The sequence below is a fragment of the Antechinus flavipes genome, chromosome 1 (assembly GCF_016432865.1).
Source record: "Antechinus flavipes isolate AdamAnt ecotype Samford, QLD, Australia chromosome 1, AdamAnt_v2, whole genome shotgun sequence".
NCBI lineage: Eukaryota > Metazoa > Chordata > Mammalia > Dasyuromorphia > Dasyuridae > Antechinus > Antechinus flavipes.
In genome coordinates, this window is record NC_067398.1 from 616,418,093 (window position 1) to 616,434,195 (window position 16,103).

The 16,103-nt window shown below is 35.6% G+C and overlaps 1 protein-coding gene across 1 annotated transcript in view; it reads left to right on the forward strand.

Moving 5' to 3' along the window:
- Positions 1-16,103, forward strand: part of FER1L6 (fer-1 like family member 6) — a 258,649-nt gene that overhangs the window by 89,582 nt on the left and 152,964 nt on the right. The window contains exons 8-11 of the mRNA XM_051971065.1: positions 667-823; positions 1,867-2,053; positions 4,025-4,217; positions 7,696-8,033. Coding sequence (XP_051827025.1) covers positions 667-823; positions 1,867-2,053; positions 4,025-4,217; positions 7,696-8,033 — 875 coding nt within the window. The remainder of the gene's footprint in view (positions 1-666; positions 824-1,866; positions 2,054-4,024; positions 4,218-7,695; positions 8,034-16,103) is intronic.

Below are 16,103 nucleotides of genomic sequence, written 5' to 3' on the forward strand. Positions count from 1 at the left end.
TTATATATTTTATGCTAAAATCATTAGGAAGCTACTAAAAATCATTCAATGGGGAGTAATATTGTTGGACCTAATTCTTAGAAACATTTGGCAGCTAGGTGAAAGATACATTGGAGGATACAAAACCTGATGGCTAGGAGACCAGTTGAAAGCTTAGGAAGTCCTAAATTAGGATGGTATGAGTTAAATTAATAAGTATTTTTTAAACATCTGCTATATACTAGGGATTGTTTTGCATAAACAGAAAAGACACACTTGGAGCAGAAGTCTCCAGTATGTCAGCAGAATATTGTTTAGGCATTGGATAGAGGCAAAAAACATTAGAACTGGGAGTGACATTAAAAGGTAATTTACTTTAACATTTTCATTTTACAGATGAGGAAGCTGAGGCCCAGAAAGATAAAGTAATTTGCAATATGTCACACAGCTCCACCAATAAATCAATAAATATTTAGTAAGCCAAGTACTGGCATTGGCCATTACTTCCTTCAATAGGCTTACAATCTAATGGGAGAAACAAAAATGAAAACAAATATATACAAAGCAAGCTATAGACACATAAATAGGGAATAATTAAAAGAGGCAAAGACTTGAATTAAGAGGGGCTGGGGAAAGCTTCCTCATTTGATTATACAGACGTCTAAGCTTTCATCTGTATTCCTACAGGTCACCAGTTTTGTGATAAATGGGCCCTTCTCACAGATCCGAATGACATCAGGACTGGCACCAAGGGATATCTGAAATGTGATATCAGCGTGGCTGGGAAAGGAGACATTGTGCAGGCCAATCCCAAAACATCTGATGCTGAAGAACAGATAGAAAAGTGAGACTGATTGACCTGGGTTTGTAAAAAGAAAAAAAAATGTGGGGCTGTTCTGTCATCCTTAATATCTCCCTCTCCTCCTCTCCCCTTTCTTGTCTGGTGAAATGTCGAGTTGGACCTTCAGGACCTTAGATAAAATTGTAGTTCTGCTACTTACTACCTATGTGAAGTCTCTTAAATTGTCTTTACCTCCATTTGTTCATCTGTAAAATGAGGGAGCTCGACTCTGCAAGTCCCTTCCAACTATGATTCCATGATCATAATAATTGTCGCACTATGTTGCAAAGTTCCAGCCAATACAGGATTCTTTCTGTAATGAGTTTACTAAGATACCTGTTGCAAAAGGTCATGATTTTGTTTATGAGAACAATATCCAAGGTTAAGTGCCATCCTCAGTATCCTTGCTTCCTTGGATAACCCATCAAAGCTCAGTCAACCAAGAACTTAAGTGAACCTTTTACTGAAGCAACTTATAATTTCAGTATATCTCAATCTTGGGGGGAGTTGGGTTGAGGAGAATCATGAATCCCTTGAGTTTACTGTTTGCTATGTATAGTACTGTCTCTTTAATAAGATGGTGAGTAAGGGTCCCCCATCATTCCCAGATTAAAATCTATATTCATCTTGTTGATGTTTAGTTGATTAGTCGTGTCCAACTTTTCATGACCCTTTTTGGAGTTTTCTTTGGCAAAGATATTAGAGTGATTTGTCGTTACCTACTCCAGCTCATTTTACAGAGAGAGATTTGAAGCAAGCAGGATTAAATGAGTTGTCCAGGGTCATATAGCTAGTAAGTGTCTGAGACTGGATTTGAACTCAAGTCTTCTTGGCTCCAGACTTAGCATTCTTTCCATTGTACCATCTTATCCATATCCTTTATGATTTTTGAGACATGGTTATAATTTCTTTCAAACCCACTCTCTTTACAGGCTGAAAGATATTAATCTTAAAATTCATTCCCTATATAACAACTCCCTTCTTTCTCCCTTCTCTGTTTGTTTTCCTGAGAAAGATCAGTTTGTTTGTATTTTTCTGTTTTCAAGGAACCTTTTGGTCCCCCAAGGATTCCCTTCTGAGAGACCTTGGGCCAGATTCTATGTGAGACTCTATCGAGCAGAGGGTCTGCCCAAAATGAACTCTAGCATCATGGCTAATGTCACCAAAGCATTCGTGGGGGACAGTAAGGACCTGGTGGATCCCTTTGTGGAGGTCACATTTGCAGGCCAAGTGGTAAGAAACATCCCTAAAGAGGCCAAATCTTAGTATGTGACCGTTCTCCTATGAACAAATGTTTCCCTTCAGTTCTTTGTAAACCTTGGCACACTATTAAAATACAATTTTATTATTACCCAGTAAAATCAAACATTTTAAATAATTAAATGTGAATTAATTTAAATTAATAATTTAATTAAAAATTAAAATAAATATTTTTGACAGAGAAAAGTTTGGCTGAAATATGAAAGAGCAGAATGAAGAGAGTATGTGGATAACTAGACAATATTGCTTTGGTGTTGGAAGGGGTGGTAGCAGGCTGAATGTATAAATATAATTTCAGCTTCCTTTTATTGCCAAATAAATGCCATCTTTCCTTTCATATGTGTCCAAGTCAATGCTTAGCCTCTCAAAGTGCATGATTTATGAATAAATACAAATGTAAAATATATCAAACTCATTTGGCAAAAATGTCTGTTTTCAAAGAACTAATGGAATTTGTCCTTGGTAATGCAGCTTATGAGTCAAAATTAAAAGTTGAACCTAGGTTTTCTGACCCTTAGTCCAATAATTATTGTATGGTATCAACCAACAAACATTCATTAAGCATTCACTATGTGTTAATCACTACGTTGGCTCTAAGAATGAAAAAAATAATATAAAAATCTCTGTCTTCAAAGAGCTTATAGTCTACCGAAGGAATAGATCATAATCAAAAAACAATAGAATATAACTGATTTAAATCTAAAGACCTAATCAACAGTGGAAGCAGAGAAGGCTTCAAAAGAAAGGCATCATTGAACTGAATTTTAAAGGAGGAGAAGGATTCATTCAGAAAGAAGTGAGGAGGAGAATATATTTCATGTAAAAGGAATCAAAAGGAAGAAGGGATGCTGAGTCTAGGGAACATAAAATCTTTGAGTTTTAATTTTGGCTTTAAGGTAATAGGGAGCCATTAAAGATTTTTAAGAGCAGAGAATGACATCATATCTCCTTGCCTAATGGTGGTTCTTTCTATAGTTACCTTGAATGAGCTGTAGAGAGGAAAACCAGGAAGTCAATTAGGAAGACAGAAAACAAGCATTAATTAAATTTCTACTATGTGCTTGACAATGCTCAGTGCTTTACAAATATTATCTCTTTTGGTCCTCATAATAATGTTGGGGGGAGATGCTATTATTATCCTTATTTTACAAAGGAGAAAACTGAAGGAAAGGTTAATTGACTTGCCTAGGGTCACACAGCCATAAGTATCTGAAGCTGAATTTGAACTAAGGTCTTCATGATTCCAGGTACAATATTCTCCCTAACTACTCATAGTAGGAGTCTACTCCAATAGTAATAGGAATGAGGGTTTGAATTAGGAAGACAGTCTTGTAAGTTAAGAAAAGGGAGGAAATTTGAGAGATACTATAGCTATGGATTTGGCAATGGGTTGGATGTGGGTGATGAAGATATGGATTAAAAATTAAGGATGGTTTTGAGATAACAACTGAATATGAAAGGGAAAAAAGACTAGGAGAGTTTAGAAGGAAAGTAACAAGATTGGTTTGGAATATATTGAATTTGAAATAGTAACAGTACTTCCAGGTGGAAGTGTCATTCCTACCTGCCCAAATCCTCCTCATCTTTCAAGGTCTTGCTTAATCTAATTCAGCTAAATTCAAGCAGTTATTATTTTCAAAATTTTCATGATACATGGAGTACTGGGTCTGGAGTCAGGAAGATTCATCTTCATGAGTTCAAATCTGGTTTCAGATTTTTATTTGCTATGTGACCCTGAGCAAGTTATGTAACCCTATTTGCCTCAGTTTACTCATCTGCAAAATGAACTGGAGAAGAAAATGGCAAACCATTCAGGAGTATGGTCTTCTGTTGTTGGAGTTGGTCTTCTGTTCTTTCTAGTTGCTTCAAAAATTATTTCTGAATTTGTTAAGAACATCATTACAGCATCCATCAACAATTCACCAACCTGTTTTTTGTTTTTAGGGGAGGACTACAGTAAAGAAAAATTGCGCAGATCCTGTGTGGCATGAACAGGTCATCTTCAAAGAAATGTTCCCTCCCTTATGTCGAAGAGTTAAAATCCAGGTGTGGGATGAAGGCAGCATGAATGACGTGGCCTTGGCAACACACTTCATTGATTTGAAGAAAATCTCTAATGAACAAGATGGAGATAAAGGTAATTTGAAGTTTGCCAAACAAAATGGTCCTCAAAACATCAATAATTTAGATTTTTTTTCCTCATTTGTAAAATGTAAGGTTGCTCTCAATCATGACAAGATTCCTTCTTACTCCAATATTCTATTTCTCTCTAAAAAGTAGGAAAGTGGGTAAGAACAGGAGAAAAATATATGTTGATCACTGACACTGTAAGTTATTATAAGGATAAAAATGAGATTTTGGATTTGAAAGGGTTTTGGATAGCATAAAAGGGATGATATGTACACAAGCATTTAACAGCTTGATTCCTTAAAAAAATATATATATAGATCTTTTTTATAGTAGCAAGGAATTGGAAACTGAATAAATACCCATTAGTTGGGGAATAGCTGAATAAGTTATGATATATTCATGTAATGGAATATTATTGTTCTATAAAAATGATTAGTCAGATGATTTCATAAAGACCTGGAGAGATTTACATGAACTGATGCTAAATGGAGTAGAACCAAGAGAACATTATACACAACAACAATAAGATTATGTGATGATCAACTGTGATGGATATGGCTCTTTTCAACAATGAATTTCAATTCTAGGCCAATTTCAAAAGACTTATTTATGATGGAGACATTTATCTGCATTTAGAGAGAGGAATATGGGGACTGAATGTGAATCAGAACATAGTATTTTCACCTTTATTGTTGTTGTTTGCTTACTTGTTTTTTCTTTCTCATTTTTTCCTTTTTTTATCTGATTTTTCTTGTGCAGCCTGATAAATGTAAAAATATGTTTAGAAGAATTGTACATATTTAACCTACATTGGATTACTTGCTGTCTGGGAGAGGGAAAAAATTGGGAGGGAGGGAGAAAAATTTGGAACACAAGATTTTACAATGGTGAATGTTAAAAACCTGTCTTTGCATGTATTTTGAAAATTAAAAAGCCATTATAAGAATGAAATAAAATAAATGAAAGTAAAAAAATAGAGGATAGCTAGCATATCATTCTGATTCACTTAAAAACCATGTTGTTAAAGCAAGTGTTGAGCATAGCAAACTGTTACTTAATTACTTGTTCAAACATATTACCATAACTTTCTTTCTTGACTTTCCCAGTTTTGGATTATTGTAATCCTTCATTTTCATCCTTACTGTCTGGTCTTTAACTCATATCAAACTCATTTAGCATCTCCCATCTTTTATTTGCACCATCTTTATTGACATGTTATAACATGTTTTCCAATTTATTATTTGAACTTTGACCTATACTCTGATCACAGATTTTCTTTTTCTTTCTGAGATCTTTCCTTTTTCCCTCTTTGAACTCAATTTCTTGTTGAAACTGCTGTATTCTCCTTCCATATCCCATACCTCGGTGTGCTATAATTCCAAACTACCTTTTATCTTCTGACATTGTGTGAATCTTTGCCTAGCCAATGTTGGGCTTTTTATGTTTTTTGCATTTATTATTGTTGGAGGCAGGGACTATTTTCTATTTTGGTTTTAAAATATTGTGGTGTCAATAGCAATGTTTCAATCCTTGCTATAATATTTACATTGGTCCTAGAGAGAATCAAAACTTCTTTCTGTAGCTTAAATATTTCCAGGTAAACATCACATTGGTTTTGAGGCCTTGTTTTTTAAAAATCCAACAAAACACAATAATCAATCACATTTCAAACTGGAAAAAGCACTTTCTAATATAGTGAGGCATAAAAAGAGTTGAGATTAGGGATATGTATAGGAATAATAAGGAATGCTTTGAATAATATTTAAAAAATAAAGGCATATATTTGAATGCTATTCTTTAAAGCACACAGGCATTTTGTGAACAGTCAAATCATATACTTTGCAGTGAAGGCTCAGTGCCTCTGAATGACAACAACACTCTAGGGATCAATTTTCAAACTTTGCTCAGGGCAGAAACATGTTTAGTAGAGAATCTAAGTTCTTTTGATTTCTTAGTTCCTTGTGTGATGACTGGCCTTGCCATAAGTACATTAGTCCCTTATGAACCATCAAAAAGGGAAGAAATGAGGAAGGAAAAAATATTGCCTCCTATCCCAGCTCATTTGGAATTAGTCCTGTCAGGTTGAGAAGTGAAAATATGAGGTTCCTTTACTGATGGGATTCCTTAAGATCAACCTGTTCTCCCCACCGCCCACCACTTCATTTCCATGCATCATTTATTCAATCCTTTATTTTACTCATATGTTTTCTAGAAAAGGAGATATAACCTGAAGAATAATGCTAAATGATAATGACTGGCTATATATCCAAGATAATTAGATATTGTCAGAAATAGAAGTATATTTTTCTTTAAGAAAACAAGTTATGAAAGCACTCAAGAAATGAATTCATGGCAACAAAATATTCTATGTCGATTATTTTAAAAAGGATTCAGCATAGAGTTGCTTTAAATACCAAGCTTCTTACTAAATCTGAAACAGGATTTGCTTTATATAAATTTGACTCATGTGGTATAATAAGAACTTCCACTGTGTTATTTAGGATACTAGGTCTTATAGATCACTTCAAGTTTTGGAGGCAAGGCTTCTTTTTCTACAAAATGAATTCAATAATCTCAAAGACCCTTTCCAGTTTTAACATTCTATGTCTAGAATTTAGATGTGAAAGGCAGCATGGTATATTGAATGGCAGGCCAGTCTTAGAGTTAAAAAGGACTTGGGTCCAAGGCTTGTTTCTAGCTGTTTGACAAGTCACTTCAGTTACCCAGAGAACTCAAGTTCTCAAAGTTGCAAATAAGTGACTAATCTGTAATAAGGGAAGTGATTTCCATACTGGGGCTTCCCTATGCTAATGAAATCATGACTCAAAACAAGCCAACCATGCAACTTTTTAGCAGCAAATTCTTTATTTTCAAAGCAAGGTTATTCTGCACATTCAGATTTGCCATGTGAATAATAAGGGCAGCTAGGTGGTGCTATGGACAGAGTGCTGGGCCTGGAATCAAAAAGACCTGACTTTAAATCTGGCCGGAGGCACTTATTAGCTATGTGACCCTGAAAAGGGGCAGCTAGGTGATACAGTATGTAGAACATTGGGCTGAAAATCAGGAAGACTCATCTTCCTGAGTTCAAATCTAGCCTCATATATTTACTAATTGTGCGACTCTGGGCAAGTCCTGTAATCCTGTTTGCCTCAGTTTCCTCAAGTGTAAATAAACTGAACAAGGAAATATCTAACTGCTCCCAGTGTCTTTTCCAAGAAAACCCTAAATGGGATCATGGAAGTTAAACATGATTAAAATGGCTCAACAGCAAGACTCTGGAACAGGTTGTTTTTGTTTTGTTTTGTTTTGTTTTTGCCTCAGTTTCCTCATACATAAAATGAGAATAACCATAGCATCTATTTTTCTGGGTTGTTGTGAGGATGAAACTTGTAAAGTATTTAGTACAGTGCCTGGCACATATTAGGTGTCATATAAATATTACCTATTATGTTATTATCATCATCATTTATGGATCTCCCTAGGTTTTCTGCCCACCTTTGGACCTGCTTGGATCAATCTGTATGGCTCTCCCAGGAACCATAGCTTGATGGATGATTACCAGGAACTGAATGAAGGCTTTGGAGAAGGGGTCTCATTTAGGGGCCGCATCCTGATAGAAATTGCTGTGGAAATCCTGTCAGGTGGGGCACAGGAGTCTAAGTTTTCAAAGGCTCTGAAGGACCTCAAGCTGTCTAAAGACAAGGCTTCCAAAGCCTTGGGGAAGGATAAGGACAAAGCTGAGGATGGAAGAGCACACCCTCCTTCAGATAAGACCAATTCAATGGAGGCTGAAGTAGAACCATTTGATGTCCCACCAGAGGTTAGTAAGAATAAGTTTATAAATATAGCATATGATACTAAGCACAGTGAATACTAGTCCTGCAAAGGCTTTTCCAAAATCAGGTGTTTACACATTTTATTTTCTCCATAGAATATAAATAAGCTCTCTGGAGGCAAGAATTATTTTCCTTGATTTTATATGTCCAGTACAATGCCTTACATATAATGAATATGCTTAATGAATATTGATGGATTAAATTATATTAAACTAATAATATTGACAATGGTCTAGTATCTATTCTTCAATGTCAGCCTCCAAATTCTCTTTCACATATTATCTGCCCTGATCAAGTTCTTTCAGACTTTTCATAGCCAATAGATTCCCACAAAAATTAAACTAAAAGAAAATAGTAAAAGGGGTGTGTGTGTGTGTGTGTGTGTGTGTGTGTGTGTGTGTGTGTGTGTGTGTAAATATAGTATTTTAATAGATTTATTGCATGGTTACTTTTAGACTTTTCCTGATTTCTATTATTTTAGAAATAAATAAAAGAGATATTTTTTGACCATCCAACACAGGGTGAGCATTGAGACTTATCCTCATGATGAGGGATAGACCAAGGGCAAGCTGCAGGATGTGAGAAACCAATTTATTTCTTTTATTCCTTGAAGCTGTAAGATAAGTAAATCCCGATTAGAGGTGGGGTAAGGAGGGAGATGATCATTGTACACTTTCCTATTTTCCACTGAAGCAGTATAGCACAGAAAATAGAATGCTGTACTTCAAGTCAGAAAGGACTGGGTTTAAATCTCTCCTGACCCTTAATAGCCATATAACTTCTCTAAATTTCAGTTTCCATATCTTTAAAATGAAAATATGAGACAAGATTATATTTCTATAATCCTATTATAATATCTGAAAATTGCCTTTTCCCAAGTCAACTGGTTCAGAAAAAGATCAAAAGTTAAGTGATGAATAGTTTTGTAAATTTCTGGTTATCATTTTAGCTCAGGTACAGTGAATCATAAAACAAATCACACTTCATAGTCTCTCTATATAGGATTTTTGGAATTTTCCCACTTAAGACCTCTTTTCATCCGAGAAGTTTTTATGCAAACCAAGTATATGAGCATATTAAATAGGTATTAAAGTCAAACATTTACAGATAATAAATTGTAATTTTGTGATCTTCATTCAGTTATTTGGTCCCATATAGGATCACATAACACAGAAAAAGCTTTGCTTTATAGTAGTTCAGGAGAAAATTCCAAACTTTTGCCTCTTTCCTTTGGTTTTGATTTAATCTGCTCCTCTACTAAATATTATGTTTGCAGACTACAAAATATCTTTCTCTATATCTACAATAGCAGGTAGGTGGTGCAGTAAGTAGCACCATGCTTGGACTTAAAGTTTAGAAAGACCCGATTGTGACTCCTGCCTCAGATACTAACTTGTGTGGCTCTGAGCAAGTCACTTATCTGTACAATGGAAATAATAGTAACACTTATTGTATAGGTCATTGTGAGAACCAATGAGATGACATATGAAGTACTTTGTAAACCTTAAAGCACCATGTAAATATTGCAACTTTTAGTATTAGTGAAAGATTTTGAATTCACCATTTCTGACTGTTGTTATCACTATTTATTTAATTTCCCAAGTCTGAAACTTTTATATTGTTTCTTTGGCCCTTCTCCTTGGCCCTTTCTCCCATATAAGATTACTAAGTTCTGCTAATTGTCCCATGAAATATCTTTCATATCTGTCCTTTCTCTGTTCCCACCGTAATCTTGTGCTGGACTCATTATTTCCGATTTCAGTCACCTTCTGATAGGTTTTCCTGCATCCATTTTTTTTTCCCTTCTAAGAGCAATCTCATTTGCTCCTAAGGCTCACGCAATAATTATATTACTCATATGCTCAAAAAAATCTTCAGTGGCAGGAAAAAAACTTCCTTGCCCGGAACACAAGAATTTCTAGGATCTTGTACTAGTCTACTTTTCGACCTTAATTCCTTATTATTCCCTTCTCTGTACTCTATGCTGTATCCAAAAAGGACTATTCTATCCACCTTTTACTTTTCTGTTCAAGAGGCAGCTGTATGGAGCACTCAGACTCATGTCAGGAAGTCATAAGTTCAAATCTGGCCTTAGCAACTTCCTTGCTGAGTGACCCTGGATAATTCATTTAAGTTATTTCTGCCTTCTTCATCCCCTCCTTTTTCCCTTCCTCCCCTCCTCCCTCCCTCCCCTCCTATTTCTCTCCCTCCCTCTTTCCTTCCTTCCTCCTTTCTTCCTTCTCTCCCTCCCTCCTTCCTTCCTTCCCTCTTTCCCTCCTTCCCTCTTTCCCTCCTTCCTTCCTTCCTTCCTTCCTTCCTTCCTTCCTTCCTTCCTTCCTTCCTTCCTTCCTTCCTTCCTTCCTTCCTTCCTTCCTTCTGTGGTGATTTTCTTCTTTTAAAATAATATAATGGTTCTTTCTGGGAGCGAGTTTCTTGGGGAGGTTTTCTAGAGGCAGCCTTAGTTTCAGTTGAAAGTAATAATTACCCAAATGCAGCCAGCTGGTAAAAATGCAAATGTTTATTTTCTCCTTCCAAAATAGTCCAGTTACTTTTTCTTAGTGGCCTATCTTTTTGCTTGGTTCTAAGAGCTCTTGCAGCTTTGTCCTTTGCTTCTGCCTCTGCTTTCTTCAGCCTCCAGCCAGCATAAAGGTGGAATGAATCTGACTTGCCTCTGAGAGTGGGCTTGTGGGCTTCCTCCCAGAATGCTCCTCTCTCAATCTAATTCCAGCTGAACTCCTGACTGAGTCCACTTCTCCCAAAGGTTTACCCCTCCCCTCTGAGGGAAGGATTAAAGGAGGTGTGAATTTGGATATCTCATACTAAACCCTGAAACCTCTCAAATGTGTGAACTCCAATGAGTAAAGGTGTGAACACAAGCGTTGTATCAATTAGTTCTACTTAGTACCTTGTTTCAGGTTCTGGCCCAAAACATCTCTTTGTAAGATCAGATCAGTGATACTGAACCATGCTAAATTAGATAATTATTGTCTCTATCAACTCTAATGACTTAACAGTTTGTAAAGATTACAACACCTTCCTTCCTTCCTTCCTTCCTTCCTTCCTTCCTTCCTTCCTTCCTTCCTTCCTTCCTTCCTTCCTTCCTTCCTTCCTTCCTTCTTCCCTCTTACCCTTCACAGACTTCAGTGAAGTTTGCTCAGCCTGAACTCAGGAGGTGGCCATGAGTGGAAAGAAGATAGATGAAAAAGATATAGAGGTAGAATTATTAATATTTGATAAGTGATATGATGGAGAATAAAATGAAGATGACACCAATATTGTAACCCTGGGCAACTAGGAGAAATGATGGTACTGTAAAAATAGGCAAGTTGGAAAAAGTGATAGATGCAGGGGTCCTCAAACTATAGCCCGTGGGCCAGATGCTGCACCTGAGGACGATTATCCCCCTCACTTAGGGCTATGAAGTTTCTTTATTTAAAGGCCCACAAAACAAAGTTTTTGTTTTTACTATAGTCCGGCCCTCCAATAGTCTGAGGGACAGTGAACTGGCCCCCTATTTAAAAAGTTTGAGGACCCCTGATAGAGGAAAGTTGTATTTGAGATAGGTTTAAGATGCCAGGTTGTTTGAAATATACAACGGGCAGCTGGGGATGAGCCACTGGAGGCATGTAAGGGACTAGGACTAGATATAGCTCTGGCAATAGGTGATACAATGACCCTGGTGCTGACCCTGGGAAAACCCGAGTTCAAATCTAGCATCAGACATTTTCTAGTTGTGTGAACCTCATCAAGTAACTGAACTTTGTTTGCTTCAGGTTCCTTATCTGTAAAGATGTGCTAGAGAAGAAAATATAAACCAATCAAGTATTTTTTACCAAGAATGGGGTCACAGAGGGTCAGACATAATTGAAATGACTGAACAACAATTTACTTTGACCAAGGCAATATTAAACACTTTTAGTCACCTGCAAATTTGTTGTTGTTTCAAGAATGTCATGTCATACAAATTATTTTAATTAGGACTAAAAAATATCTTTTGGGATGGGATTCAAGTGACCTACTTGACTGAAATATCTACTAAGGTTTTAGGATTTTCCAGAAATGTCTAGGGCAGCTGGACATCTATTAAGAGCTTCTACTATCAGAGCCAGAAATAAGAATACTCTGCCTGTACCTACAGATGGCCAGAATTAGCTCACATCTAATCTGGCACTTAGTACAGGACTATAGTCATTTTTTTTTTTTTTTTTTTTTTTATTAATTTTTTTATTTAATAATTACATTATATTTACACTCATTTCTGTTCCGATTTTTTTTTTTCCCCTCCCTCCCTCCACCCCCTCCCCTAGATGGCAAGCAGTCCTTTATATGTTGGATATGTTGCAGTATATCCTAGATACAATATATGTTTGCAGAACCGAACAGTTCTCTTGTTGCGTAGGGAGAATTGGATTCAGAAGGTATAAATAATCCGGGAAGAGAAACAAAAATGCAGATAGTTCACATTCGTTTCCCAGTGTTCTTTCTTTGGGTGTAGCTGCTTTTGTCCGTCATTTATCAATTGAAACTCAGGTCTCTTTGTCAAAGAAATCCACTTCCATCAAAATATGTCCTCATACAATATCGTTGTCGAAGTGTATAATGATCTCCTGGTTCTGCTCATTTCACTTAGCATCAGTTCATGTAGGTCTCTCCAAGCCTCTCTGTATTCATCCTGCTGGTCATTTCTTACAGAACAATAATATTCCATAACATTCATATACCACAATTTACCCAGCCATTCTCCAATTGATGGGCATCCATTCATTTTCCAGTTTCTAGCCACTACAAACAGGGCTGCTACAAACATTTTGGCACATACAGGTCCCTTTCCCTTCTTTAGTATTTCTTTGGGATATAATCCCAATAGAAACACTGCTGGATCAAAGGATATGCACATTTTGATAATTTTTTGGGCATAATTCCAGATTGCTCTCCAGAATGGTTGGATTCGTTCACAACTCCACCAACAATGCATTAGTGTCCCAGTTTTCCCGCATCCCCTCCAACATTCATCATTATTTTTTCCTGTCATCTTAGCCAATCTGACAGGTGTGTAGTGGTATCTCAGAGTTGTCTTAATTTGCATTTCTCTGATCAATAATGATTTGGAACACTCTTTCATATGAGTGGTAATAGTTTCAATCTCATCCTCTGAAAATTGTCTGTTCATATCCTTTGACCATTTATCAATTGGAGAATGGCTTGATTTCTTATAAATTTGAGTCAGTTCTCTATATATTTTGGAAATGAGGCCTTTATCAGAACCTTTAACTGTGAAAATGTTTTCCCAGTTTGTTGCTTCCCTTCTAATCTTGTTTGCATTAGTTTTATTTGTACAAAGGCTTTTTAATTTGATGTAATCGAAATTTTCTATTCTGTGGTCAGTAATGGTCTCTAGTTCATCTTTGGTCACAAATTTCTTTCTCCTCCACAAGTCTGAGAGATAAACTATTCTATGTTCCTCTAATTTATTTATAGTCTCGTTCTTTATGCCTAGGTCATAGACCCATTTTGATCTTATCTTGGTATATGGTGTTAAGTGTGGGTCCATGCCTAATTTCTGCCATACTAATTTCCAATTATCCCAGCAGTTTTTATCAAATATTGAATTCTTTTCCCAGAAGTTAGGGGCTTTGGGTTTGTCAAACACTAGATTGCTATAGTTGACTATTCTGTCTTGTGAGCCTAGCCTTTTCCACTGATCCACTAATCTATTTCTTAGCCAATACCAAATGGTTTTGGTGACTGCTGCTTTATAATATAATTTTAGATCAGGTACAGCTAGGCCACCTTCATTTGATTTTTTTTTCATTAATTCCCTTGAGATTCTCGACTTTTTATTGTTCCATATGAATTTTGTTGTTATTTTTTCTAGATCAATAAAATATTTTCTTGGAAGTCTGATTGGTATAGCACTAAATAAATAGATTAGTTTAGGGAGTATTGTCATCTTTATTATGTTCGCTCGGCCGATCCAAGAGCACTTAATATTTTTCCAATTATTTAAGTCTGACTTTATTTGTGTGGAGACTTTTTTATAATTTTGCTCATATAATTCCTGACTTTCCTTTGGTAGATAGATTCCCAAATATTTTATGGTATCAACAGTTATTCTGAATGGAATTTCTCTTTGTATCTCTTGCTGTTGGGTTTTGTTGGTGATGTATAAAAATGCTGAGGATTTATGGGGATTTATTTTGTAGCCAGCTACTTTGCTAAAATTATGAATTATTTCCAATAGCTTTTTGGTAGAATCTCTGGGGTTCTCTAGGTATACCATCATATCATCTGCAAAGAGTGATAGTTTGGTTTCCTCATTGCCTACTCTAATTCCTTTTATATCTTTCTCGACTCTTATTGCCGAGGCTAGTGTTTCTAATACGATATTAAATAATAATGGTGATAGTGGGCAACCTTGCTTCACTCCAGATCTTACTGGGAAAGGTTCCAGTTTTTCCCCATTGCATATGATGCTTACTGATGGTTTTAAATATATGCTCCTGACTATTTTAAGGAAAAGTCCATTTATTCCTATGCTCTCAAGTGTTTTTATTAGGAATGGATGTTGGATTTTATCAAATGCTTTTTCTGCATCTATTGAGATGATCATGTGGTTTTTGTTTGTTTAGTTATTGATATAGTCAATTATGTTAATAGTTTTCCTAATATTGAACCAGCCCTGCATTCCTGGTATAAATCCTACTTGGTCATAGTGTATTATCCTGGTGACAATTTTCTGTAATCTTTTTGCTAATATTTTATTTAAGATTTTAGCATCAATATTCATTAGGGAGATTGGTCTATAATTTTCTTTCTCTGTTTTCAGCCTACCTGGTTTAGGTATCAGTACCATATCTGTGTCATAAAAGGAGTTTGGTAGGACTCCTTCAATCCCTATTTTTTCAAATAGTTTATATAACATTGGAGTTAATTGTTCTTTAAATGTTTGGTAGAATTCACATGTAAATCCATCTGGTCCTGGGGATTTTTTCTTAGGGAGTTGATTGATAGTTTGTTCTATTTCTTTTTCTGAGATGGGACTGTTTAGGATATTTACTTCTTCCTCTGTTAGTTTGGGCAAGCTGTATTTTTGGAGGTATTTTTCTATTTCATTTAAGTTGTCGAATTTATTGGCATAAAGTTGGGCAAAGTAACTCCTAATTATTGCTCTAATTTCCTCTTCGTTAGTAGTGAGTTCTCCCTTTTCATTTTTAAGACTAACAATTTGATTTTCCTCTTTCCTTTTTTTAATCAGATTTACTAAGGGTTTGTCTATTTTGTTGGTTTTTTCATAGAACCAACTCTTAGTTTTATTAATCAATTCAATAGTTTTTTTACTTTCAATTTTATTGATCTCACCTTTTACTTTTAGAATTTCAAGTTTAGTGTTTGACTGGGGGTTTTTAATTTGTTCCTTTTCTAGCATTTTTAATTGCAAACCCAATTCATTGACCTTCTCTTTCTCTATTTTATACAAATAGGCCTCTAGAGATATGAAATTTCCCCTTATTACCGCTTTGGCTGCATCCCATACATTTTGGTATGATGTCTCATTATTATCGTTTTCTTGGGTGAAGTTATTAATTATGTCTATGATTTGCTGTTTTACCCAATCATTCTTTAGTATGAGATTATTTAGTTTCCAATTATTTTTTGGTCTACTTCCCCTGCTTTTTTGTTGAATGTAATTTTCATTGCATCGTGGTCTGAAAAGGATGCATTTACTATTTCTGCCTTACTACATTTGAGTTTGAGGTTTTTATGTCCTAATATATGGTCAATTTTTGTATAGGTTCCATGAACTGCTGAAAAGAAAGTGTATTCCTTTCTGTCTCCATTACATTTTCTCCAGAGATCTATCATATCTAGCTTTTCTAGTATTCTGTTTACCTCTTTGACTTCTTTCTTATTTATTTTCTGGTTTGATTTATCTAATTCTGAGAGTGCAAGGTTAAGATCTCCCACTATTATAGTTTTACTGTCTATTTCTTCTTGCAGCTCTCTTAGTTTCTCTTTTAAGAATTTAGATGCTACCCCACTTGGTGCATATATGT